Genomic DNA, 26373 nt, shown 5'->3' with positions numbered 1-26373 from the left:
TGGTTTAAAGCCGTGTCACAGCAGTACTAGTGCAATGCACGAGCACCGGAGGAGAAAACGTACAGGCGCTATTCTGGATGATGAACTGCCAGAAAAGAATTTCTGTTGAATAAGTGTGTGAGAATGTTTAGGCTGGAATCTGGGCTCATCCACGTTGACTGTGCCGGTGTGTGTTTGATGGACGTGGACCTTATTTAATTATTTTACTTCTTCCATTACTTTAAGCATCCCAACTTTACAGGCATCGCAGTATTAGTTTTTCTCAGGTTTGCTAAGTTGCAACAGACAATAAAACATACGTAGCATGCAGTTCTTTGTGTAGGGAATGCCCTAATTAAATTTCTTGGAGGGAAATTAATTGTTTAAGGTAATCGACTAATCAGTGATATAGTCAATAGATTAATTGGTAGAAAGTAGTTGTTAGTGGCAGGCCTGATCAAAACATGTTAGATTTGGAAAATGTCATTAATTTTTCCCATTAAAAAAACAGCTTAGACCCAGATTTTCTAATACAGGGTGTAACGCCGACTACAGAATGACAGGTTATGCTCTCTCTCTCTCTCTCTCTCTCTCTCTCTCTCTCTCTCTCTCTCTCTCTCTCTCGTACTCCAGTGTTGCGTCGTGGCCATTCATTCCCTCAAATCCCTTTTCACGGTTCACTCGCTTTTTTTTTCGCTCATCTATTTACGGAACTCCTTCGTCACACGCTCTTTTTTTTCTCCCCATCGCCCCCACATTCCTCCCTTCTCCTTTGACAACTCGCATTCTTTCATTCTTTCCCCGCTTCGGCCACAGTTCTCGGACAGTCCGCCCCTCGTTTCTTCTCTGCAAGAATTTCCGTTGTAGTCCTCTCTCTCTCTCTCTCTCTCTCTCACTTCATTCTCTCTCTCTCTCTTTCTTCATTTTTCCTCTCTCTCTCGTTCTCTCTTCTTCTCTCTTTGTTTTCTCTGTCTCTTCTCCCTCACACTCTCTTATTCTTCTCCCTCCCCTCTTCTCCTTTTCCTCTCTTGTTCACTCACTTCTCCCTTTCTCTCCCACTCTTTGTCTCTCTCGCTCACACCTTATTCTGTCTCTTTCATTTTTCTCTCTCTCGTTCTCTCATCTTTCTGTCCTCCTTTTTTCTCTGTCTCCTCTCCCTCTCTTTCCCTCTCTGTTTTCTCTGTCTCTTCTCCCTTCCTGTTCTCCTTTTCCTCTCTTGTTCACTCACTTCATCCCTTTCTCTCTCTCTCTCTCTCTCTCTCTCTCACTTGCACACTCGCTCTACAGACAACCTGTGCACACACAATAGGATCAGTAATGAATGCCAACATGAAAATTAATGTGAGTGTGAACGCATATAGAACGCACACACACACACACACACACACACACACACACACACACACACACACACACACACACACACACACACACGACCACACCACACACACACACACACACACACACACACACTCACACACACACTTGCTGCCTGTGTCTGAATATCCAGAGGATATAAATAGAAGAAGATGAGCTGCCGGCGCTGAAACCTTCGAGCTTTGTGTGCCGCGTGTGCAGCGTTTGTTGGGAGTGTGCTGAATCTTCTGTCGGACTGAATAATACAGACGGATTTCTATATTGTGATTATTTTGCATGTCGCTGCTATTCGAACAAAACCGTTTATCTCCAAAATGGTGACTTTACAGGAGAAGGGAAAAAACCTACTTTACTTTTAATGTAAATCAATGGATTTTTTTTTTTTTCAAGTTTCATTTTGGGTCATTTCTTTTGGTCAATTCATCGTGAAATTGTCGAAAAACTGAAATACGACAAAAAGTCCCAACAGCAGCAATAAATCACCTTTAGACCTGTCATAATTACTCACTTATACCCATTTGCTCAATTTAAAGTAAATAAATCACAGTGTCCTGGTTCTAAGGGTGAGTGATATTGGGGTGGGGTGTGTCAATACTTGACGACATTCACGACAGGCATCGCAGTATTAGTTTTTCTCAGGTTTGGTAAGTTGCAACAGACAATAAAACATACGTAGCATGCAGTTTGTCAGCGTTCTTTAAGTGCTGGTGATGTGCTCTGAAAAGCACATCGGGAGCTAATGACCCTCGACTAGCTTGCTGTATCACTGAAAGAGAGGAAACCCACACCAGCAGGATCTCATGAACTTACCCTACATAACTCTGAGGTTTTGTTTGAGAGCCGACGTTATGTCTGGACTGATGAGCTCTACAAAACTTTTATTACTATTTTGACCATAAATATTTGTAAGATCACTTGAATACCTTCGTTCATCAAAACACTACTAAACTTTGTGTGGTGTAGTCAGTTGGACAAAACAATGGAACACAATGAAAAAAAACATTTTTGTTCAACGTTTTATTATTGTGCTCATTTGCATTTTGCAGCCCAGCAGATCTTAACTGAAATGTGTGGCTATGTTATCTGTGAAAACAAAAGATTGGATTGGATACACAAGGTTAAAGTAGTTTGATCAGATTGAGCAAAAAAAATTAATTCTCTATAGGATTCAGTGCTGATGAGTGCAAATATCTCAACAAGGCGATATGAGATTTGGTTTTTTTGCCGGGTGAGTGCCACTTTTATCCGTAGTTCCTTTGGTTTTGCAGTTTTTGCAAAAAAGATAAATGGCAAGATCTGATAGGGCAGAAAGAGTAATCGTTTTTTTATCAAAATCACAATATTAGAGTGCAAATTTTTCTAATTGTAAGAGCTGCAATTTATCAAAAAAATTGTTGGATTTTTCTCCCCAATTTAGTCGCACCTAATTCTACTCCCCCAATCACATGATAACACCAGCACTAGGAGGGTGAAGGCTAGCACAGGCTTCCTCCACAACCTGTGAAGCAGCACTGCATCTGTTTGCCTGTTGCTAACGCAACATCATTGGACAGCTATCTGAAGTTTTAAGTGGGGAAATTTAGCCTAATAACACAGAGCATGTAAACTGCCTGTAGATAAGGTAGACCAGTCAGAGGCAACCAACCCTCCAACTTACTGGCGATCGGGCTCACTACGTTCAGAAGTCGAGCCTCAAGCCAGAAAAGGTTGATATTCTGGTCTTCTTGGCAAAAAAAGAGGCCTGAACCTCAATTTATATTAAATAAGTGCGGTTCAAATAGCTGTCGCTATAGTAACCGGAAATATTGCACTTAGAAATTTTCCCCAAATCGTTCAGCCCTAAGATCTGAACAGCTGTCTGTCTGATGTTTTTGCAAAACGAAGAAGAAAACTTGTTTATTTCTGTTAAAAATAGTTTGTAAAACTGAGAGACCCTGATTTTTTTTTTTGAGGGGTGCTTTATACATTGACCCTCCACATCCACTTGGCTTACTTTGCCATCCAGGTAGCTCAGCTAAGTAAGGCTATGTAAAGTAACCAGGGGAAGATCTACAGATTACAATGGGAGGACACTAAGAGAATAAAAATAAGAGTTCACGAGAGTTCGCCTTGTCTTCTTTGTGGACAGTTTTGTTTTACTTAAACTGAATGCAGAGGAAATCGTAGCGTCGCTGTACAAAGAAAAACATGTAACTGTTGTTTTTATTTATTTATTATTATTTTTTTCCATTTTCTACATCATTTGAGCAGCTGCGCTTTATATTGTGTGAAAGTTTCGTGATAATTGGTCCAGAATTGCTTACATTAACTTACAATGAGAGTCAAGAAGGGTTTCGCCCTCTGTTATTATTTTGGAGATGCTGGTTTCTTTGGACAGCGACAGTGGCTGGTTTGTCGTTCCTTCCAAGCAGTGTTTTTGTAGATGAGCCGTTTCTCCAGAGCTCAGCGATATAAAAGCTGTACACCTAAAACACACAGGTGGGCTACTGTACAGCGTAAGTGGCAAAAATTAGCCTCACTTCTCTCTCTCGTATTTCTTTTACCTCTCCTTTTATTGGTCTGTTTTATTCACTCTATTTTCTGGTTTCCCCTCTCTCTCTCTCTCTCTCTCTGTCATCTTTCTCTATTTTTTCTCTCTGTTCACCTTGTCTCTCTTCCTACCTTCCTTATTTCTTTCTTTCTTTCTTGCTTTTTCTTTGTCACTGTCTTTTCTTTCTGTTTTCTCTCTTTCTCCTCTCTTCCGTCTTTTTGCATGTTATTATCTTTCTCGGTTTCTTTTCCTCTCTCTCTCTCTCTCTCTCTCTCTCTCTCTCTCTCTCTCTCTCTCTCTCTCTCTCTGCTGGAGAACAGCAGATGGTTCTGGCCCTTTCAGAGGGACGATGAAGAACGGACAGATCGGGGGAGAACGAGTGCTCAGCTAAACAGATGAAAAAGAGTTGGCGTGTAGCAGATGGCTGAGACAGGCGCAGTGTGTTATTTGGGGGGAAGCGTTTCTCCCCCGTCCCACCTCAGAGACCACAACACCTGCAGAAAACTCAGAGAGAGAAAGAGGAAGACAGAGAGAGAGAGAGAGAGAGAGAGAGAGAGGTGTGAGACAGAAAAGTGGAATTTGAGAGACCCTGAGAATATGAATGAAAATCTGTGACAGCGTAACTTTTACGATTCTTTAGGAAACGATTCAGTAGATCATGAAATTTTCAATTTCGCCACTATTCTATTTTATTTTGGTGGAAAAAAAAATGAAGTTTTTTTAAATTTTTTTAAACTGAATGTGGCTGGTCGAAGTATATCACTGATGTCGGAACAAAACCTCGTATCTCCAAAATGAGAACTAGTAAAAAACCTACTTTACTTTTAATGCAAGTCAAAGGAACCAGATGTTTTTTTCCCCAAATTATTAAATCGTTTCTTTGGGTCCCTTCGTCATGAAATTTACACACAATGTATACGATAACGGGTCTTTTTCAGACTATGTCTAAAACTGAAAAACAACGTTTTATATCTATAGTTACCTCGTATATATCAGTGTATATATCTATGGTTATATATGGCCCTATTAAATGTGAGTATAAATTATGCAGCGTTTGGGAGCTCATTGGAAGGTGGTTCACAGCAGATGTTTTGCATAAGACTTCGTCGACTCTTCTGGTGCCGTCTGCGAGTCTGAAGTTTCTAACACCACTCGAACAAAACATTGACCTTGACATCCACGGAATCAGCCCTGCCAGTGCAGGTTAGTCGAAACAGATATCCAGAAAGACGTGTGTATATATATGTGCATGAGTGTCTGGTCTGAAGGTGTCCTGTGCTCTGCCCAGCCCTGCTGAGCTGTGTGAAAGATGAAAAGAAACGTCGCCCTCATTAGTCGAGAGTCTCCAGTCACTTTTAAAGCTTTATTACAGCGTAAAGCTTCCTGCTTCTGGAGCTACAGAGAGAGACCCATCAACTAACAGCCACAGACTCCATCTGTCAGTTTTTCATTTTGGTTAAAATTGCCTTATTATAAACCGCCTAATTGTTCAGTTTTTTATTCCCACTGTCTTTTTGAATGGTACCTTAAAACATCCACAACAACAGCGACATCAACACAGATACAAACATACCAACAGCCTGTGTAAAATGTCAACTATTATTTGATTGATTAATCAAATTATCACCTAATTAAACCTTTTGTGGCTTCTACCATTTCCTTTCACTTTGCCCCATCTCAGTGGCTCTAACAGACTCTTTCTTTGATGATGCAACAAAATGGCCGAAGCCATGTCGCCCCCTACATTTACCGTAGTGTATTACAGTATGTCAGAATGGCCACATATAGTATGATTGAGTGCATTTTAGGGATGCACTTATGTGAACTCCCAGTCGGTGCTGATGTTCGATGTTTTTCATGTACACATCACCCAATGCAGATGCGTAAACTTATAAAATGTAGATATCAGAACTAGTTCGATTCGGATTACAGAGAAAACATTTTTTTTTATAGAGGGTTTCAAATGCAGTGATTTTAGCCTGGCATCGTCTAACCGTCTGCTTTTCTGGAGTATAATAAATAAGTCGTCAAATATTGGCTTGAAATATGTCAACTCTGAACATCTGTCCGATGCTGATATTTGTTTTTTAAAGTCCATATGATTCAGATATCATTCTGCGTCCCTAGCGCTTTTGTTTTTTTACGTAAATGATGGGTCAGCGTTTTTTGCCATAAACAGGATCGACAATTATTTGGCTGATCTTTGCAGGACTAGCATACATAACATAAACAACAACTGCTTTGTAGCCTTTCAGAACTGGCTTCAGTTTAACGATGACCCAAGATTATTGAGAATTAATCAGCTGACAATTGTTTTTTGTTTTTTTTTTTAAACTTCTGTTTGCAGAGATGCTGAAATGTTTCCATGGCGACAGCTTTTAGGCTGCGTTCATATTACAAGCTTCAGTGCTTAAATCCGATTTTTTTTTTGTTCAAATCTGATCTCTCTGACGCGATGGTTCACTCTCGTTTAGGTAGTGATTAGTAAGTGATTCAAATCTGTCATTAATGTGAACGAGCCAGCATTACCAGCTGTTCATTATTAGAGCGAGATGAAGGGGAAAAAGGTGAGAAGTGTTGCTTTTCCATCGTTTACTGGTTTTAACTTCTGTTTGGTGCTGCTGCCGTGGTAACGCTGAATGATGGTCACGCGCAGTGGAAAAGCACAAATTCTGATCTGAGCATCACATTGAGGTCGCACGGCCATGAATTGGGACCACATATCAAAGTGGCTCAGGTCGGATTTGGAAAGATCTGGTTTGTGTGTCCACACAGCTCTGAAAACATCAGATCCGAGTCACATTAGGGCAAAAAATCAGATTTGTGCTGCTTCAGCCTGCTAATGTGAACGTAGCCTTAGTGTGTAACCTGCTCTGTAATGAACGTTCAGTGCTGTGAGTGTGGAGCTACGATTAGCGTTAGCTGTACTAGCTAGATATCTGCATAATACATAACATTCACGATGATAAACGAAAATCATACAAACATAAAACCGCAACTGTTAAGCTTAATGTAGTTAATTATGATCGTTTCTGCTGATAAACATAAAGTAGTAAAGCACAAGCAGTAAAATATTAATATTGTTGTAATTATTCGCCGTTTCTCACTTTCTGTGATCTCTTTTATTTACAAACAGAAAGTGGCAACTGCAGCCGTATCAGGAGTTTAGCATGTAGGGTTTAAGGATTTTGGGTGTAGGGTTTAATTGTTTAGGGTGTAGGGGTTAAGGGTTTAGGGTGTAGGGGTTAAGGGTTTAGGGTGTAGGGGTTAAGGGTTTAATTGTTTAGGGTGTAGGGGTTAAGGGTTTAGGGTGTAGGGGTTAAGGGTTTAATTGTTTAGGGTGTAGGGGTTAAGGGTTTAATTGTTTAGGGTGTAGGGGTTTAGGGTGTAGGGGTTAAGGGTTTAGGGTGTAGGGGTTAAGGGTTTAATTGTTTAGGATGTAGGGTTTTAGGGTTTAATTGTTTAAGGTGTAGGGTTTAAGGGTTTAGGGTTTAATTGTTTAGGGTGTAGGGTTTAAGGGTTTAATTGTTTAGGGTGTAGGGTTTAAGGGTTTAGGGTTTAATTGTTTAGGATGTAGGGTTTAAGGGTTTAAAGTTTTACTTTGTAAACAAGCATATTAGTTCAGTCTCATTTATTTTTAATTCTGTTAGTTTTTGTTTATTTCTGGTGTTTTGAGCAAAACATTGATGCTGCATATGAAAGTTTCCTATTATTGTTGTTAACCCAATAAGGATTTAAATGTGGGCCCACACTTCAGTTCCATGCTCTCATGACTGCATAACTTATTTGAGACTAGTTTCATAATATTTAATGGATAATTTCTAAACATTACTGAATAGTAGGTGTTAAGATCAGTAGCTGAATAAAAAGTTAGTTTTTTGCACTGTATAGGGGGTTAAAGGAGCCCTGTTTCAGATCAGAACATTCAGTCATCTTTTTCCGTCTCATGTCTCTTCAGAAACCTCTCAGAACTTCTGGCCCATCCTGTAGCTGTAGGAGTAATGGGGCAACATTGTAGAGCAAAAGATTTGCTTTTAATGTTGCTGCCAGACAGTCAAGGTTAATAATGTACTGGGGAATAAAAACAGCCTTCTTTGATTGTCAACACCATCCAAGTAATCAATTACTCATTTGTACTGACCACTGATTACTGGACCATGACAGATTCAACTTGTACACGTCCCCTCTGCGGGTTCAGTTTGGCCTCCTGTTCTGCAAGCAGCAACGTGCCAAATGCAGCGCTAACTTCTCCGCAGTTCCTGCCTGGATTTGCATAGTCATTAAGGTCACATTTCCATATTTTCGCCACTGTTGTTTTGGCATGGAGTGTAAACTCCCCAGTGCTAACTCTGCGCTTGGCTTTTTATACTAGGCTGAGCACTAAATCAGCCTGTGTCTGTGAAATTTTAAGTGAACGTCTGAATGAAAGTGAATATTCCAGCTCCATTTTTCTCCTTTCATTGAATTTTAGCTGTTTTGGACACGTAGGGGGCAAATGTTGGTGAATCAGGCCAGTTTTCTCCAATGCAATCAGTAGAAAGTGTTAAAAATAGGGCCTAAAAATATGTTTTTAGTCATTATTGTGATATTGGCCTTTCCAGCTGATATTGCTGAAGGCCGTGATATGCAATAAAGTTTTTACAGTGTACCGTGAGCTTTTTCACCATTCACTGTTCCAGAAGTGTGTTTTATCTGTGTTTTTATTAATTAGGGTGTTCTTACAATTTAATTAAATTTAATTTAATTAAATTCAAAGTAATGAAAGCTGTTAACCACGTGTTGGGATGAATGATTTTGGGAAAATATCTGATTTTTATCCACAACATTGTGATTATTTTAAAGACATCTTAAGTAGTAAACATTTAGGGGACGAATTTAAAGCTTTAAATTTAAATGTAAATTTTGCAGTTGTAAAAAACTTAAGTGCTAAAACTTAAAATGAGGATTTAAACTTAGTTTGCACTAAAGATAAACGTAGGCCATAATAAAAATTGAAGCTGTTCTGATTTTAAAACTGCCATTTTCTATATAAAAATGTAGTTAATCATATTAATCATTATTATTATTATTATTATCATTTATTCTTTCAGCTCTGTTTGCCAATATATATTGCAACGTACAGTGCTGTGAAAGTATTTGCCCCTCACCCGATGTTTTAAATGATCATTCCATTTACTGAGGATAAAGATTTATTCAAAACTTATAAAAAATTAACTGCAATCGAACATTTGCAATAACTTGCGATGAGTCTTCTTCATCGCTGTGGAGAAATCTCGTCTTTCTCTCCTTTGCAAAGTTGTTTTTCAAACATGAACTGCCCAGTAAACGTCTTGCCACAGCATCTCAATGAGATTTAAGTCAGTACTTTAATTTTGTTTCTTTTGAGCCATTCAGAGGTGGACTTGCTTGTGTGCTGTGGATTGTCGTTCTGCTCCATAATCCAATCGCGCTTAAGCTTAAGGTCACAAACTGACTTTCAGGATTTTCTGATAGAGAGCAGAATTCATGGTTCTATCAGTTATGACAGGTCGTCCAGGTCCTGCAGAAGCAAAGCAGCCACAGACCATCACACTACCACCACCATGTTTCACTGTTGGTATGATGTTCTTATGGTGGAATGCGGTGTTAGCTTTACGCCGGATGTAACAGGACCCATGTCTTCCGAAAAGTTCCACCTTTGGCTCAGCAGTCCACAGAATATTATCCCAAAAGTCTTGGGGGTTATGTACATGCGTTTTGTCAAATGGAAGACGAACCTTTGTGTTCTTTTTGGTCAGTGGTGGTTTGTAGTTTTCAGCTTTTCCATGGATGCAGTTTTTTCCCAGTGTCTTTCGTGTACATTGACCATAACTGAGGCAAGAGAGGCCTGCAGTTCTTTAGATGTTTGTCTGGGTTCCTTTGTGACCTCCTGGATGAGTTGTCGATGCACTCTTGGTGAAATTTTGATAGGTCGACCACTCCTGGGACGGTTCACCTCCGTTCTAAGTTTTCTCCACTTGTGGATAATGGCTCTCACTGAGGTTTGCTTGAGTCCCAGATTCTTAACAATGGCTTAGTACCTCTTTTCAGGCTAATGGACTTTAATGACTTTGTTTCACATCTGTATTTGAATCTCTTTTCAACGTGGCATCATGTGCTGCTTTTTGAGACCTTCTAGCTGCCTCACACTGCCAGGCAGGTTTCATTTAAGTGATGTTTATATTCAACAGGTCTGGCAGTAATCATGTCTGGGTGTGGCCAGTGAAATAAATGAATTTGGTTAACTGGTTGATTTAGTAGCTAAGGGGTCAATTACTTTTCCACATAGGGCCAGTTAGGGCTGAACAGCATTTTTTCCTCCAATAAATAAAATCAACAGCATTTTGTGCCTACTTGGGTTCTCTTTGTCTAATATTAAAAGTAGTTTGATGATCTGAAATATTAAAGTAAGACCAATAGGCAAAAATAGAAGAAACAGAAGGGGCAAATATTTTTTCATAACACTTTAATATAAATATTATTAATAATAAGTAATAATAATGATAATAACAAGTAACCATCCAGCATCTACAGTATCTCTACATGTCCGCAATTGTCGATACATAGACACTTATAAAGTGTTTAAATTGGCACTAGATCTACCTTAATTAGCATTTTGGCTAAATGTTTATTTAAGTTTTATAAATGCAGTAAAATTAATACAATGCAGACATTTTAGCATTGTAACCCAGCGTCACCTAAACATTTTGCTGTTCTGGTATACATTCAATACATCATCACATATATCTGTTTGAAACACTGGTCAATCTAAGTGTTGTTTTCTATGATTTCTGATTTTGTGCATCCCTAATTGCAGTATGAAGCAGTGCAGTCACATTACTAGTGTTTTACCCATATTGTGCAGCCCTAGTTCAGTCTTATCTACTCTGCTTGTTTACGTACTGCTTTAGACTGGGCTTGAGCTGGCAGATCAGAAGGAAAGGGCATTTTTCAGCCAGGAGCTGGGCCTCGTTTTTCAGTCCACACAGGAAGGTAGTGAGGTCATGAGCTTGGCGTGATAGTTAACGCTTTGGGGTTCTACCTGAGCCCTGGGGCACATTCGAAAAGCTGGAGGCTTCAAGTAGACCTGGGTAGACTTGCTGATCTTCAAATGATTGCTTCCTGGAAACGCTGTATGTATGTCAGCAGTGAACAGTGAGTTAGCATTAAAATTGTGTTTTTGTGATGAATTAAAGAACTGCTTCCTCCCAACTATGGTAATATGCCAGAGAATGCTTTGGCCCTGTTAGGTCGGGCTAGTTTGCATAATGACCGTGTTACAGTGTTACATTTCCATACGTTTATTTTTTCAGTTTTTCAGTAATGCTTTAAAAACATTTTACCCTTAATTCAAACAAACAAGTCTTGTAGTTGATTCCGTGTAATTGCCTAGTGAGATCTGACCTCTAAATGTCTGATAACTGACTCACAATACCTTTCAGTCTGCTTATTTGGTTTTGTACACCTTTTAATCATCAGAGTTTGCATTTAAAAGGGCATTCCAGCCAAAAACTAACATTTAATATTATTTGTTGTGTTTTGCAATTTTATATCTAATATATAATCAGTGTTCTCTCACCACAATACCTAGTCTGCCCTGTGCCAGTATGTCAGACAACAAGGAAGAAATGCACTGATATCTGAAGGCTAAGAAATCTAAATATACTGGTATTTGGCTTCCAAGCAATGACGTTAGCTATCTGACTTCCTTCTGCATTGGCCAGCTGGTTGGGGGAAGAAAACATTTCACACAGTCCTTATGTATCCGCCACAAACCACATGTAGTTTCTCAAAACTTCCTCCCACCTTTAAAAGCATCATCAGAAGGACTTTTTTCTTAAACCAAAAAAACAAACTCTGGGATCTGCTGTAGCACCACTGCGGGAGGCTAGTAGGTATGTTTACAACAGCTATAGCAATGTTTACTGTTTTATTTCGGTGCCACTTTAAGGTATTGAAGGTGTTTTGTATTGCACCACCATCAAGCACTTAAAAGTACATACTCAGTCAAATGGGCATTCCAAAAAACTGGCCGCACTGACCGTGCTCTGCTAGAGCTCGTCTCATCACTGTTACTGCAGATACAGCCCTGCAGGTGGCTGAAGGCCAATAGCAGAATAGATCAGAATGACCATGAAAAAGACGAAAAGTCATGTGGACACTTTAGATGCTCCAGACTGGCCACAAGGAGAAGATTAGATTGGTGGACTGGAATCCTGCACATCAGAAAGAGTTCAGAAAATTCCTATCCAAAACAAAAACTAGTAAACGTGGCTGCCAAAGCTCTTAAATATCAAACCCATACTAATAAGTAAAGCTGAAATTAGCTTTAATTAGAATTTTCCATTCCACCTTAAACGGTGCTGTAGTTACGCTGAGGAGCCTTAAACGTTTATCACATTTCGAAAGTTGGCAAAATACGAAGCCAACATCGGCTTTCCTCAATAAATACTTGTCTCACTGGCTGATCTAACATCGCGTCCCAAACCACATACTCCTGTACTTCACCCATGACACTAATGAGTGCACTTCCAATGGTGAATGTGCTGTTATTGCATACTATTTAGTGTGCTAGTATGCAGTTTGGAACAGGGCACTAGAAATGCAGCGGGAAATAGCCGTTGAGATTTCAGCTTTCATTTGTTATCACTACAGCAACAAATCAATTAAAATCAAGACAACACACTCAAATATATCAGTTAATACACTCTAAAATGAGATTTTAAAAAGTAATAATAAAACATCCTGTGCTGGATTGGTTATGGCTTTATCTCATTACAAACTGCCACAGCACTGCTAAACGAACTTGATGTTGACTGGCAAAATGAGGGCAGCGCGATTGTGACGTCATCTGAATACAATCAGTTGTCATATACGATTAATGTTTGGGCTGTGTAGCCTAGATTGTCACTTCAGTTCACTCTGATTCAGCAGCAAAAATGTACGGTAAGGAAAAATTGATCCAAACTAGGGCTTAGTTTAGATTCCAAGGCCAAGGTTCAAAACTATTTTTGAATAGTTTGTTATAAGCGTCTTGATTCTGCGGAGCTTCAGTTACATACAGGGTGATTCCAAAAAATTCATCGGTTTCGAAACGATTTATTTCACTTGTAAATCATTACAGATCAATGCAGTGAACTGTAAATGGTTTAATTGAGCATAAAGTTTATTATGTAATTGTACAAGTGCTCAATATGAACCTCCTCCAGCTGTACAGACAACATCAACACCATAGACAAACTCACCCCATACTGGATTGAGCTTGTCGGGTGTCGCTGCACTCACGGCTCTTTCAGTGCGATTTCAGAGATCATCCAGTGTTGTGGAACCAACGCCGAACGCTCTGAGCTGTTGGAGCTTCACTGCCCACGAAAATCACACACAGTTATGACGGATTCACTCTTATTGAAGTGGAGAACGCAGAACGCTTTCTGCTCAGGGGTCTCGTCTCCTCTCAGACTGAAGGGAGCCGTCTTCTGGTAACAGTCAGAAACTCTATGATCCCCTCTTTCAATTGGATTGTGATTGGTTCCTAGACGCCTCACGGTTGTAAAAATATGGCGCTTTGAAATCAGATGAACCTTTTTGAATCATCCTGTACTGTACATATCAGCTCAGTTCTCGGTCAGGATGCACCCAGGTGCACAGTGGTTTCCATGGAAGACAATAAATGAGAGACCCTTAAAGAGAGCAGTGAGCGTGTTGGTGATGGTTTTAATTTCAAGAGACTATTTCACATGTTCAGTGGAGTCAACTCATCAGTTAACTACCAGATTTAGTTGGAATGTTTTGAGTAGGGAAGTCACCAAACTGTGCTGAATTGTTGCCCTCCAGGAAAAAAAATATATATATTTTTTTTATTAAAACAGGAATTTTGTTTTTGGCCAAAAAATGAGGATATACTTTGTTGAATATGATTGTATAATCAATTATAATCTAACATTCCAGAACTGATGGATGTGAATTACGCATTTTACACCCCATTTTTACGTCTGAGACGGTGCAGTTTGCTTGTGTTTGTGTGATGTCAGAAAGGCGAGGAGGAGGTGGTTGTAATGACTGTCATTTAGAAACACTGGATGACTTGAAAAGGAGATGGGCGTGTGATTTCAACGCTGCTGTTGCCATGGCATCGGCAGCAGGCGGGCGAACTGGCAATGATTCACTGAGGTGGGAGGATGATGACGGTGGTGGGGTGCTATGGGGGAAAGGGGTTTCTGCATGAGAGAAAAGTCCTTGTATCTTTGGTGCACCATCAGAACTTGGCTTACACATAAATTCATGGACCAGTTTGATCCCTGTGTGGCAGTTTTAAATGTAATTTAAGCAGCAAGAAATGTACAGATAAATTTAGGGCCAGTGCTGTTTTTAGCTGTGTAATGTCATGTTTATAAACATGAAGTGTCACATGCCAAATAACCAATTCTAATTGAGTTTATTTAGCAACCTTGTAAGGTTTGAGGCAGATGCGTGAGGTTTGAGGCAGATGCGTGAGGTTTGAGGTATTCAGTTTGCGCCATACTCGACTGTTTGGGTAAAAGCTTCTATTACTCGTTAACTACATTAGCCTCATAGCTCCAGTATTAATGTAAAGAAGCCTGTTATTTTCAGCTTTTTGCCAGACTATCAATGTACTTTTACTTTCCCTTCTCATAAAGAATACAGCAGCTGCTAAGAGGGGAATTACAGCACTTTTGAAACATTTGGAATAAGCATTTAAAAGTTTATCATTAATGTTTTTAATAATATGTAAGCAGTGTGGTAGCGGATATGTGTAAAAGTGTAATTTCACAAGTTTATATAATAATATAATTTTATAAGTGGTTATCATACTTTATAGGAAGCTGTAAAAATGAACAGAACTGTAGATTATTGTAAAATCACTGGATAAACATCAAATAAAATTCATATTCATAATGCTTTGTATTTCACAAGTCACAATAAATGAGAAACTTTAAGTAGATCATTACAGTGTATTAGTTATCCATGAATAGCAACTTATTTACAAATTGCTTGAAATATTGAATAGGACATTTAGACATACATTCTTGTTATAAGTTGTACTATATATACGTTATAAGTGAAGTTAATATGAAATGCGGCTCTAAGCTTTTAGAACTTTTAGAAAACGGCTAAAGCTTTGTTGGTTTTTTTTTATATCAAATTTGCAATGTGAAACCTGATAATGCAGAACTTTGAGCTGGCAGTCCAAAAAAAGGGCCTGGAGCTTAATTTATAAAGTAAAATAACTGTTTTAAATTGTAATCACAATACTGAACAGAAAAATCACAATTAGATATTTCCCCCCAGATCTTTCAACCCTGTAGTTGGTATATATTTTTAGTTAGAAGTTAAAGTTTTATTTATGTTAATCTTTTTTTTATTTTTTATTTTATTATTTTTTTTTATATATAAACAAAAAACACATTTGGCGAGACCAATAACCATTTTGAGTTTGTATTTTCTCATTGGACATCACTGTGGTCATAACCACCACTTTGTTGTCTTCTTTTCTAATTTTGGTCAGATGCTTGTGCCTCTGCCTTGACTTTAATTGAGAGTACTTACCCATAACACCACACACTAGTGAGGGTTCTGCTCTATATTTGGCTTCTGTCCGTTTGCAGCAGTCTGCAATTAGAACGCTTCCTGTTTCGGCGCCGGATGCCACTGAGCAGCAGGGACGCGGAGGCGCACACACACACACACACACACACACACACACACACACACACACACACTCTTCATATCTCCCACTCGTGTCTGTGTGTGTCTGACGTGTTATTAGTGTGTGTCTCTTTTGTATGTGAGAAGGTAGTTTTATTATGTAGCTGTTCTCTTGTCATGATGTGATAATGCTGTTTTCCTCACTGAGAAGTAGAGACGTCCAGCACCAGCAATTATTTTAGTAATCAAGTAATCTTTCAGTTATTTGGACAGTTAATTAAGTATACAAGGTATTTAAAATGCCAAGCAGTAAAAATTATCTTAATAGAACAAGAACAATCCGTGCCTTTCAAATATGACAGGCTACTTTTGCATATTTCGTGTGTGTGTGTGTGTGTGTGTGTGTGTGTGTGTGTGGGTGGGTCTGCGCGTATATAAATATATATTTAGGTCGCTATCGTATGGGGGAAGTGGTTGTTATGTGGTCAGAAAGGGCCATTGCTGCTCCCCTCATGGTCACACGTACCACCTACTCAACACTGGTGGTGGAAAAATCTGCGTCAGCTTCTTCAGAGCCCTCTCTGGGGGTTTGGTTCACTCTCCCACTTTCGCTTCCTATATTCTCAGCAGGAAAGGGCCAGAGAGGGACCACTCAGCTATGTTCCCATGATGCACTGGGGGCACGGGTGTTGCCCAGAGTCTCATGCTGATGAACGAAAGGCCTTTTTTCTGTTCATATAGATTTTTGGTTTTTATTTATTTTTTTTTTTTAATTTATCGCAACCTTTGCATTTAGCAATCAATTTGTGCATTTTGTTTATTTATTTATTTACATTGTTATTGATTAACTGGGACCAAGCAGTGCAGTTGGACTAAACAGAATGGGAAAAAAAATCATACATACAGCTCTTTTAAAAAAGACAGCCTTTCAAAGATTTCCGAATTTGTTTTTGGAAAATGATAATGATAAACTAGAAACCCATTACAAAGAATTTAAAACAATATACAAAATAATAATCGTCATAATAATTTTTATTTATATAGCACTTTTCATGCTGGTGGCGGCTCAAAGTGCTTTACAGACAGGTGATACATTTAAACAGTAATACAAGAAATTCAAAGTATTAATTTAGAATCATATAAGAAAATGACAGATCAAATTAAAAGGTACATGCCACATAGTTTTAATTAAATGCTGTTTTTAGATGCTACTTAAAAGTGAGCGCTGAGCTTCACTGTCTAATAAAAGGTGAACTGAGCTCCATAGTTTAGAAGCAGAATAACTGAACGAGTCTCTCCACATTTTCTGTATTTTACTGAAGGCGTTCGCAGAAGGTCAGTATCTGCAGATCTAAGATCACGTGCTGGAACATAAACAGACAGACACTCTGTGATGTAAGCAGAGGTTTAAGGTCATTTAGAAGCTTAAAAACTAATAGCAGAACTTTAAAATCTGTCCTGACCGATGCAGGTAGCCAGTGCAGTTCTTTTAAAATGGGAGTGATGTGATCTCTCTGTTTCTCTGTTTTGTTTTTGTTTTTGTACCAGTTGTAAAGAATGTATTGTTTTCTTAGGAAGTCCAGTAAGAAGAGCATTACAGTGATCAACTCTGCTTGTGTGATAAAATGCAAAAGCAAGCTGGCAGCTGATCACTTCTGATTAATTGAGAGGAGACATTTTTATTAAGTAATCGTGATAGCCCTAGCACACTTTTGCACTCAGTTGCTGTAATGGCATTTTAAGCAGACTGTAGAACCATGGGGTTTATTTTAGATAACACCATGTTGTAACCAAAACTTAACTATGGTTTGAAATTGTTTAGGCTAGTGGTTCTCAAACTCCAGACACTCCACATTTTTGTTCCAACCCAATTCACAACACGCAGGGATAGAGTAAAAGTGTGGACTGTCTGCGGGTCCCTGAGGACTGGTTTGAGAACTACAGGTTTAGGCAATATGACTGTTCCCAGTTCAGGTTTAATGTGCAGGCGTGTGTTTGTTTTTGCTTATTTTCATTACAAAATGTCCTAACTTACATGATTAACAAAATGCTTCAGATTTTTTTTTAAATGCTTTGTTATTTTTTTCAAAACTGAAAGGGAAAAAAATAGAGCTTGATTAGGTTGTGCTATTTTTTTTTATTAGTTGTGCTTGTTTTCAGCTGGTTTGATGGTTTTCGATTTAAATAAAAACTTTTGTGAATTAAGAACTTTTCGGTTCAACGCACCATGCGTGACCCCATGCCTTGCCATTGAATTAAAAAAACAAACCTGTGTCTTTGTGTCTCCTCAGAGCTCTGATGCTACCTGTTACTCTGTGACACCTTCCAGTGGAAACCACAGCCCCACACTCACAATGTCTGGTCTACAGGTGAGCGTACTCACACACACATTCACACCTTACGTCCTGAGAAAGAGCCGTTTATGCTTCAGCAGATGCATGAGCTCAGTCATCCGCACATCCCTTACACCTGAAAGAGGAATAGGCACCAGGGCTCATTGGTTTTATCTGTTTTATCTCATTGTGCATCTCTGCAGAAGCTGTTTTACTCATTTACAGGAAATGACTGTGTAGTGCTTTCAGGAAATGCTTTCAGACCAGAGTTCCTATGATTTTATAATTTGATTCTGCTCTTATGTTGTGGTAACTGTCTTTTAATCACTGATTAGTCTGTGTGTAACTCTAGCTAATTTTATTCTGATATGTGGGCGCACTCTCAGGCTAATTTAGTTATCGATTAAGCTGCATATACGTCGTGTTCGCCTTTTGTGTGAGAACTGGAAGAAACAAAAAAATATATACATAATATAATGTATAATTACAGACAAAACTGCCATTTAATTGGTCATAGCTGAAAACTCTTTAATAGCCAACCCTCAAAAATGAGGGAGGTGTGGCAGGGGGAAAGGCTTAAAGGCCTGTAACATTTAGTTTGGGATAAACATTTTCTCAGATCTTTCTCTGACTCTTAAAAGCTATTAGAGTAGTGTAATTTTCCTTCTCTATGCTCATACAAAAAAAGGTTGGACAAGCTGTAAAAAATGCTGGCAGAAATCCCATTTAGCCTAACTAAAGGAAGCTGGATGATAAAGAAATGGTACAAAGACAACATATCAATGAAACTGAGATATTTAATAGTTTTTTTTTAATTAGAAATGCCAATTTTGAATTTGATACTAGCAACACTTTTCAAAAAAGTTGGGACAGGTGCAACAAAAGACTAGTTAAGTTGAGTATTGTTACAAGAAATACCTGGTGGATCCTCTCACAACTAATTAGGTTAATTGACAACAGGTCACTAACATGATTGGGTATAAAAAGAACATCGCTGAGAGGCTTTCAGCAGTAAAGATAGGGAGGAGATCACCACTCTGTGAAAGACTGCACGGGCAAATAGTACAACAATTTAAGAACGTTTCTCAGTGTAAAATAAAGAATTTGGGTAATTCATCCTCTGCAGTACATATTATTATTATTATTATTATTATTATTATTATTATTAAAAGATTTGGAGCAATCTATGCATGCAGTGGACAAGACTGAAAACCAATATTGGCTGGTCGTGATTTTTGGGCCCTCAGGTAGCACTGTTTTAAAAACACACTTCAATCTGTAGTGGAAATCACTGCATGGACTCAGGAACACTTCTTAAACCACTGTCTGTGAACACAGTTCATCTCTGTATCCACAAATGCAAGTCAAAACTCTACCATGGAAAGAAGAAACCACGTATAAACAGGATCCAGAAACGCTGACGCCTTTTCTGGGCCAGAGCTCATTTAAGACGGGGAGGCGAAATGGAAACGTGTCCTGTGGTCCAACAAATCAGTATTTGAAATTCTTTTAGGAAACGTGGGACACTGCGTCGTCCGGGCTAAAGAGGTGAGGGACCACCCAGCTTTTATCAGCACAGCCAGTCTCCGTGATGGTATGGGGGTGTATTAGTGCACATGGCATGGGTGTCTTGCACATCTGTGAAGGCACCATTAATGCTGCCATCCAGATGACGTCTTTTTTAGGGAAGGCTTTGCTTGTTTCAGCAAGACAATGACAAACCACATTCTGCACATATTACAGAACTATGCTGTTGTAATGAAGGTTCTAAATTGGCCTGCATGCAGTCCAGACCTGTCACCCATTGAAAAACGTGGCGCATTATGAAACGAAAAATATGACAAATGAGACCCCGAACTGTCGAGCAGCTGAAATCCTATATCAAGCAAGAAAGTGACAACATTTCACTTTAAGAGCTACAGCAGTGTCTCCTCAGTTCCCAAACGCTTACAGAGTGTTGTCCAAAAAAGAGGTGATGCAACACCGTGGTAAACATGCCCTAGTTCAGATGTTTAGAACATGTTACTGGTATCAAATTTTAAAATGGGCATATATTTTTCAAAAAACAATAAAATTTCTCAGTTTAAACATTTGATTTGTTGTCTTTGTACTACTTTCAATTAAATACAGGGTTTAAATTATTTGCACATCGTTGCATTTTTGTTTTCATTTACATTTTGCACAGCGTCCCAACTTTTTTGGAAATGGGGTTGTACATTCTAAATATAGTTGTTGTGACACTTTCACATTGGATTAAATGGGTTTTTTGCCGTTGTTCTTGTAAAGTTTTTCAAATGCATTTATGGGTGGACCGTGGAAAGGTCTGTTGTGAATGAATACTCAGATAGCCCAAAATGTCCTTTAGTCCATCCTTATTGGTGTCATGGAAAGTTAGACGAGTTCAGGTTGACAAACTGTAAGAATTATTCTCCTTTTTCTCTCATTCTGATACAGACAGCATGGCCGGCAGGCACGGAGTGTGTGGCTAAGTATAACTTCCAGGGCACAATGGAACAGGACCTGCCCTTCTCCAAAGGAGATGTCCTCACCATCATCGGAGTGACCAAGGTAAGAATCGGACAGACTTTAGCAATTCAAATGCTTTCATTTGGGAACACTGGAATTAATTATATTTGCTTAAAACAATAATCAGTAAACTATGTGCTCATTTTGGCCAAAATGAAGTTATTTGTCTAATTCCAAAAAAAAATTGCTATTTTGTTTTTTGTTTTTTGTTTTTTTTGTATTCCACTGTTGTGCAATTCCAGTCACATTTATGTATTTAGTGTAAAAGTAATTCTAAATCAAAATAATGGAATTGAGTCACAGTGAAACTTTCATGATTCACTGAATGATATTGTTTTCGCCACTTTACTCGCATCATGAACATCAAATCATTTCCAAAAGAATCGCAATCATATCAAATTCTCTTGCAGTTGGATCGTATCAAATTGTAGTGAGACACGCCACACGCTGGTATTTGACAGAACTACACACTTCAATATGGTCCTTCATAGGTTCTTTAGTAAAGAAAATGCGGTAACACTTTCTATGAATGTCACGTTTGTAAGCATCTATAAACACTTTTATAACATGTTATAATGCATTCATATGGCATAATAAACATGATTATAACCATTTATAAAAATGAATTACACTTTATAGCCATGTTTATTATACATTATGAATTGTTAATATAATGCATTATAAGTAGTGTTGATAACATGTTATACTGTCAGTGCCAAAGAAGTCAGTCCTAGCTTGGAGAGCGTAAAGTAAAGACAAATACCAAGCTAACGGTGGTGAACATTACCTTTCCCACATTGGGTAAAACACTGATGGCAGCTCTAGTTTAAACTCTGACATTTGAAGCCTGTAATGTGCTTTACTGTGAATGTTTTAGTGTTTCAGTAAATCCTTCAGTAAATACTTCAACTTGAAGCCTCACTCTGAACACTGGAGGAGGCTTTAGTACAGTACGCTTCACTTTACTTAGAGCAGACAAATACCACTTCAGAGCTCTTATACTTTATGATCAGTACTTATATTATGTTAACAATTCATAATGCATAATAAGCATGGCTATACCGTGTAATGCGTTTTTATAAATATTTATAGCTATGTTTATAATGTCTTATGAATGCATTATAACATGTTATGAATGTGTTTATAGATGCTTACAAAGGTGACATTCATAGAAAGTGTTACCGAAAATGCTTCTATATAGAACCTTGAACACTCAAAGAACTCTTTGCATGATTAAAGTGTTTTGTGCGTTGTGAAAGGATTCTTCAGTGAACGTTCTGTAGATGAGTCTATATAGAACCTTTTTGAAGAGAGCTTTATATAGCACCAAAAAGGGTTCTTCTATTGTCATCATGTCAAGCTTGTAACAATAGATGAACCCTTACTGGTGCTGTGTAGAACCTCTTCAAAAAAAGTTATATATAAAACCATCTAAAACACATTCTCTGTCAGTATGAAGAACGCTTTCATGATGCAAAGAACCCTGTAATCATGCAAAGGTACTTTCAGTGTTCATGACTCTATACAGAACCATTTTCTTTACGAAAGAACCCTTGAGGAACTGTCTTTGTTAAGTGTGTACTCTTAGTGAGGGAGCTCCGGGTTCAGGCAATTACAGAAGACCTCAGAAATCACTCCACAGTTTTAGGTGTCAGACTGTAAAAAGTACCTACACAGCAAATTCATTCAGGATTAAAATCACAGTTCTGCCTGCCACACTGGACTCTCTGAGCATATAAGGAGGGAAATAAACATAGATTACATGTATATGTTTATGCATACGCATCTGGATATCCTGTCTACTTGCTTAAACCATCACCTTAAATCTCACTGCCCTGATTTTGGAGCCCAGAAAACTCAGAATCCCATAATGCTCTGTTTCCATTGTGCTTAAACATATGTAACAACAGTTCTCATACTTAATTATTAAACTTCAGTGTTAATTTAGTTGATCATGAATATCGTAATTGATTAATTGATTGATTGGTTGATGGACACTTTTGTTTATTCTCTTGTGTTTGTTCCTGCAGGACCCTAACTGGTACAAAGCCAAGAACACACTAGGCAGGGAGGGCACAATCCCAGCAAACTATGTTCAGAAACGAGAAGGAGTGAAATCGGGAGGCAAACTGAGCCTGATGCCGTAAGTACAGAGCATCTCTCTCTTTCTGTCTCTCCCCCCTCTCTCTCTCTCTCTCTCTCTCTCTCTCTCTCTCTCTCTAAATTGTAAGTTTGCAGTGCAGGTAGTTTATTCTGCAGCACTCATATTTGATAAATGTTCGTCCAGATTTTTTTATATGATCTCGCTGTGATTGGCAATTTTCTTGGGCTCTGTTTTCTGATTGGCCAGGACAGGAAAAGGTAATCTAATCAGGTGAAGCTCAGTCCCACAGGCCTCACATAATGTCTCCTCATTAATGACCTCATGAGTGAACAGTACGGATTGATTTATTTTCGCTCTCCTTCAGACGCTCTGGTTGTAGCACTCTCTCTCTCTCTCTCTCTCTCTCTCTCTCTCTCTTTTCGCCACTTCCCTTCCTCTGTTTTCTCTTTTCCCATCTTTTTCTCCTTCTTTCCTGTCTCTTTCTCTGTCTGTCTTCTGTTTTTTGTTCCTTTTTCTTTCTTGCTGCCTCTCTTCCTCTGTTTCTCTCTGTGTACCCTCTTTTTCTCTTTCTGTCTTGCTTATCTGTCTCTCTCTCTCCCTCCTCTGTCTTTGTCACCTCTCTTCCTGTTTTTCTTTTTCCCCTTTTTCTGTTTCTCTTCAATTTTCTGTTTCTTCTTTTTTGCCACCTCTCTTCCTCTATCTCTCTTTTCCCCCTTTTTCTTTCTTGTCTCTCTTTCGCTCTTGCTCACTCTTCTGTTTTTTCTGTTTCTTATTCTTTATCACCACCTCCCTTCTTCTCTTTCTCTTTTTTACCTTCTTTTTTCTTTCTTTCTTGCCTGTCTCTCTCTTTTTCTTTCTCCTTCTCTCTCTTCCCCCTCCTCTCTCTCTCTCTCTCTCTCTCTCTACCTCTCTACCTCTCTACAAGGCCAGATTTGAATCGGTGTGAGTGATAGTTGGGCTGCGTCAGAAGGACGGGGGGGGAGAAACGAGTGAATTATGCAAATGCTCTCTACACACAGAGAGACAGAGCGAGAGAGGCTCTGCCATCAGACACATCAGATCGTCTCCATCCCACACCGCCCAGTGCTGCCAGTGCGCAGGTGGCCATTTTACTCTAGAAGGCGAAACAGCCAGTGATGGACGGAACCCAAAATCATTTCCAAAAGCAAACTCACCCAACACTCGCAGCCATAGAACAGATTTAGATTGAACACTGATGTAATATATAAAAAATGTTTATAGTAATGCAGTTTATAATGTGCTTTACAGAAAATACATTTTAAAATAAAACAAAAAGGGAAAATAAGACAATTAAAGGGTATTAAAATTGGAAATGTAATATAGTAAAAACCTAGTTAAACACTGATCCTGTTTAAGTGCAGAATTACATGCCAAGAGTTCCAGTCATTCCCAGGTTTTACCTGATTTTCAGAGCCATAATATGTGACAGACTAATATTCAGAAGCTCCCAGTTAATTTCATGATTTGAGGCATGTGTACATTCAGGATTTGCACAAAAGCTTGCAAAAATTAAGGCAAGTTCAGTTTTGGGGGGTTGAGAATAGAGACATGACAGTTTTAAGAGGCTGTTCAGGTTTTTGTAGAGTTTGTGGTTCTGCTGCTGTTTTGCACGAACATATGCGACTTTGCACTTCAAGTAAAATCTGTACTCATCTGAACCAGTACTGACCAATAAAGGTTCTGTAGAATCGAGACATTCACCCCAATTATAATCGTTTATATTAAAAAATACACTGAAAACGAATGTGACTGAAGGCTCTTTTACACAATAGTGAAATATAGGCAACAAACCAGTACATCAATTTAAAATAGCTTGAGAAATGTATTTTGGTAAAAAAAAATAGCACCTTACAGAACATCTATTATAATCAATTATAATAATCACTTCTAACATTCCAAAATTGATCTGGTTGAACCGCCACAGCCAAATGAATGTGTGATGGTGCATTTGTGTTTTTAATGCCTGTAATTCTGTGGATGAAGGCTATGCTGGATGAAGTGGGCTGGATACATACGGAGAGGAGAACTGAAGGACACGGCTGGCGATGATGCAGCCGTAAAGCGAGAAGCCCTGCTGAGATAATGCCCCTCTCTCAGCTGTCCTGCGGAATGATTGCGCCTTTATTATTTACTTTTGTATTTCATTATTTATTTACTCATTGCTTGTGGGAGAGGAGCCTAAGAATGTGACAGCAACTGCACATTTTTGACATTTTTTTTCCTGCTTTATTTGACCAATTGATTAACTATCAAGCTTTTTATGAGAGTCAAGCACTGGAGCAGGGAAGAACTGATAACAAAGCCAGTTCACTGCCTCACGAAGTATCACATTTCCCCACGTATTGATTTTATTTTGCACTGTTTTTACAAATACACAATGTGTATACAATAAAAACAGTACACAGATTTTTAAAGCGTGTTTTATACTGGAAAAAGCCTGGGAATTCTATCTTGGCCATAAATAAGCATGTACACTCTTAATGATAAAGATATCTAAATGGATTTTCTGGTGAGCAGAATTAAACATCCTCTTCGGCTAAATTTGGCAACACTTTAGACAGCTCTGCTTTAATTGGTCTAATACTTGAATGTTATGTCGAAGTTGTTTAAGCTTTAATGTTTGTTTATACCAACAGCCTTAAACATGTTTCTTTCGAGAGCTGTCCATTGGAAGGTTCTGTAGGGAACCGAAATTGGCTCTTGTGTGGCTTCACTCCAGAGAACCCCTTTTTACCACCTTTATTTTAATAGAACTTTATTCTATGCCTCATGTGTCAAACACAAGGTGGCCCGCGACACAGTCCCATTCAGCCCGCAAAATTATTATAATTTTCTTTTATTATTAACAGGTTTCACCTTGAAATGCACTACAGTCCCCAGCATGCACTGCAATCTAACGCAGAATCTATGGGCCAGCGGTTACACAAAAAGAACAGATGCCTGGTGCGTAGTTCAAGCAAATAGGCAGTGTTAAAAAAACAACCAGAAATGATTTATTTTTATTTAGAATTGTTTTTGAATAGTTTTCAATGTATATTTTGCAGTTTTGGCATATTTTGAATAAACAGTGGCCACAGCTGACCCACAGATCTGCTCAGACTTTTTAATACGGCCCTTTTAGTGGCTGAGTTTGACTCCCCTATTCTATTATATCTTAATCAACTATAATCAGTTCTGACATTCAAAAATTGATGCAGTTGATTGATATGTTTGACCCCCTGAATGTCCAGCTGTAAACGAGGGATCATCTGAAACACCTTCTCCTCAGCTCCGCCCCCTACTGGACAGATCAGAACTCAACCTCACCGTGTTTATCAGCGTTCAGCATCAGGAGATCATCAGGAAGAGATGCTGATTTCCTGCTAGAGCGTCCTTTTGTCTTTGTCTTTGTGTTTTTGTTCTGTCTATGAAACTGTTCTGCACACTCGTCTGTCTGTCTTCTGTTCTTTTTCGGTCTCCTGCTCTGTCTCTTTTTACGTCTCCCTTCTGTGAAGAAGCGATCTTTGGTTCTCTCTCTCTCCCCTTCTTTCTGTCTCTCTCCTCCCTTTCTGTGTATCTCTCACCCTGTTTCTTCCCTTTCTTTCTTTCTCTTGTTTTTTCTCTCTCGCCCCCTCTCTCTTCTTTTTTTTTTCGTTCTCTCTCTGCTCTCTGTCTCTCCTTGTCTCCTTGCCTCCTCCTCTCTCATGCTCGGTCTTTATCTTTCGTCTTGCCTCCCTCTCTCATCCTTTCTCTCTTCATCTCAGTCTCACTCTCTTTCTCTCCTCTATCTTTTCTCTACCCAGTCTCTCTGTTTCTCTCCTCTAGCTCTTCTCTACCCT

The 26373-nt window shown here is 38.8% G+C and overlaps 1 protein-coding gene across 1 annotated transcript in view; it reads left to right on the top strand.

Moving 5' to 3' along the window:
- Positions 1–26373, top strand: part of LOC118817894 (tyrosine-protein kinase CSK) — a 70048-nt gene that overhangs the window by 24361 nt on the left and 19314 nt on the right. Inside the window, exons 2-4 of the mRNA XM_036584894.1 lie at positions 17863–17940; positions 20359–20472; positions 22461–22573. Of these exons, the coding sequence (XP_036440787.1) occupies positions 17926–17940; positions 20359–20472; positions 22461–22573 (242 nt within the window). The 5' untranslated portion in view covers positions 17863–17925. The remainder of the gene's footprint in view (positions 1–17862; positions 17941–20358; positions 20473–22460; positions 22574–26373) is intronic.

The sequence above is a fragment of the Colossoma macropomum genome, unplaced genomic scaffold, assembly GCF_904425465.1.
Source record: "Colossoma macropomum unplaced genomic scaffold, Colossoma_macropomum, whole genome shotgun sequence".
Taxonomy (NCBI): Eukaryota; Metazoa; Chordata; class Actinopteri; order Characiformes; family Serrasalmidae; genus Colossoma; species Colossoma macropomum.
The sequence above is the reverse complement of the archived record's forward strand: the minus strand, read 5'-3'. Positions and strand labels throughout refer to the sequence as shown.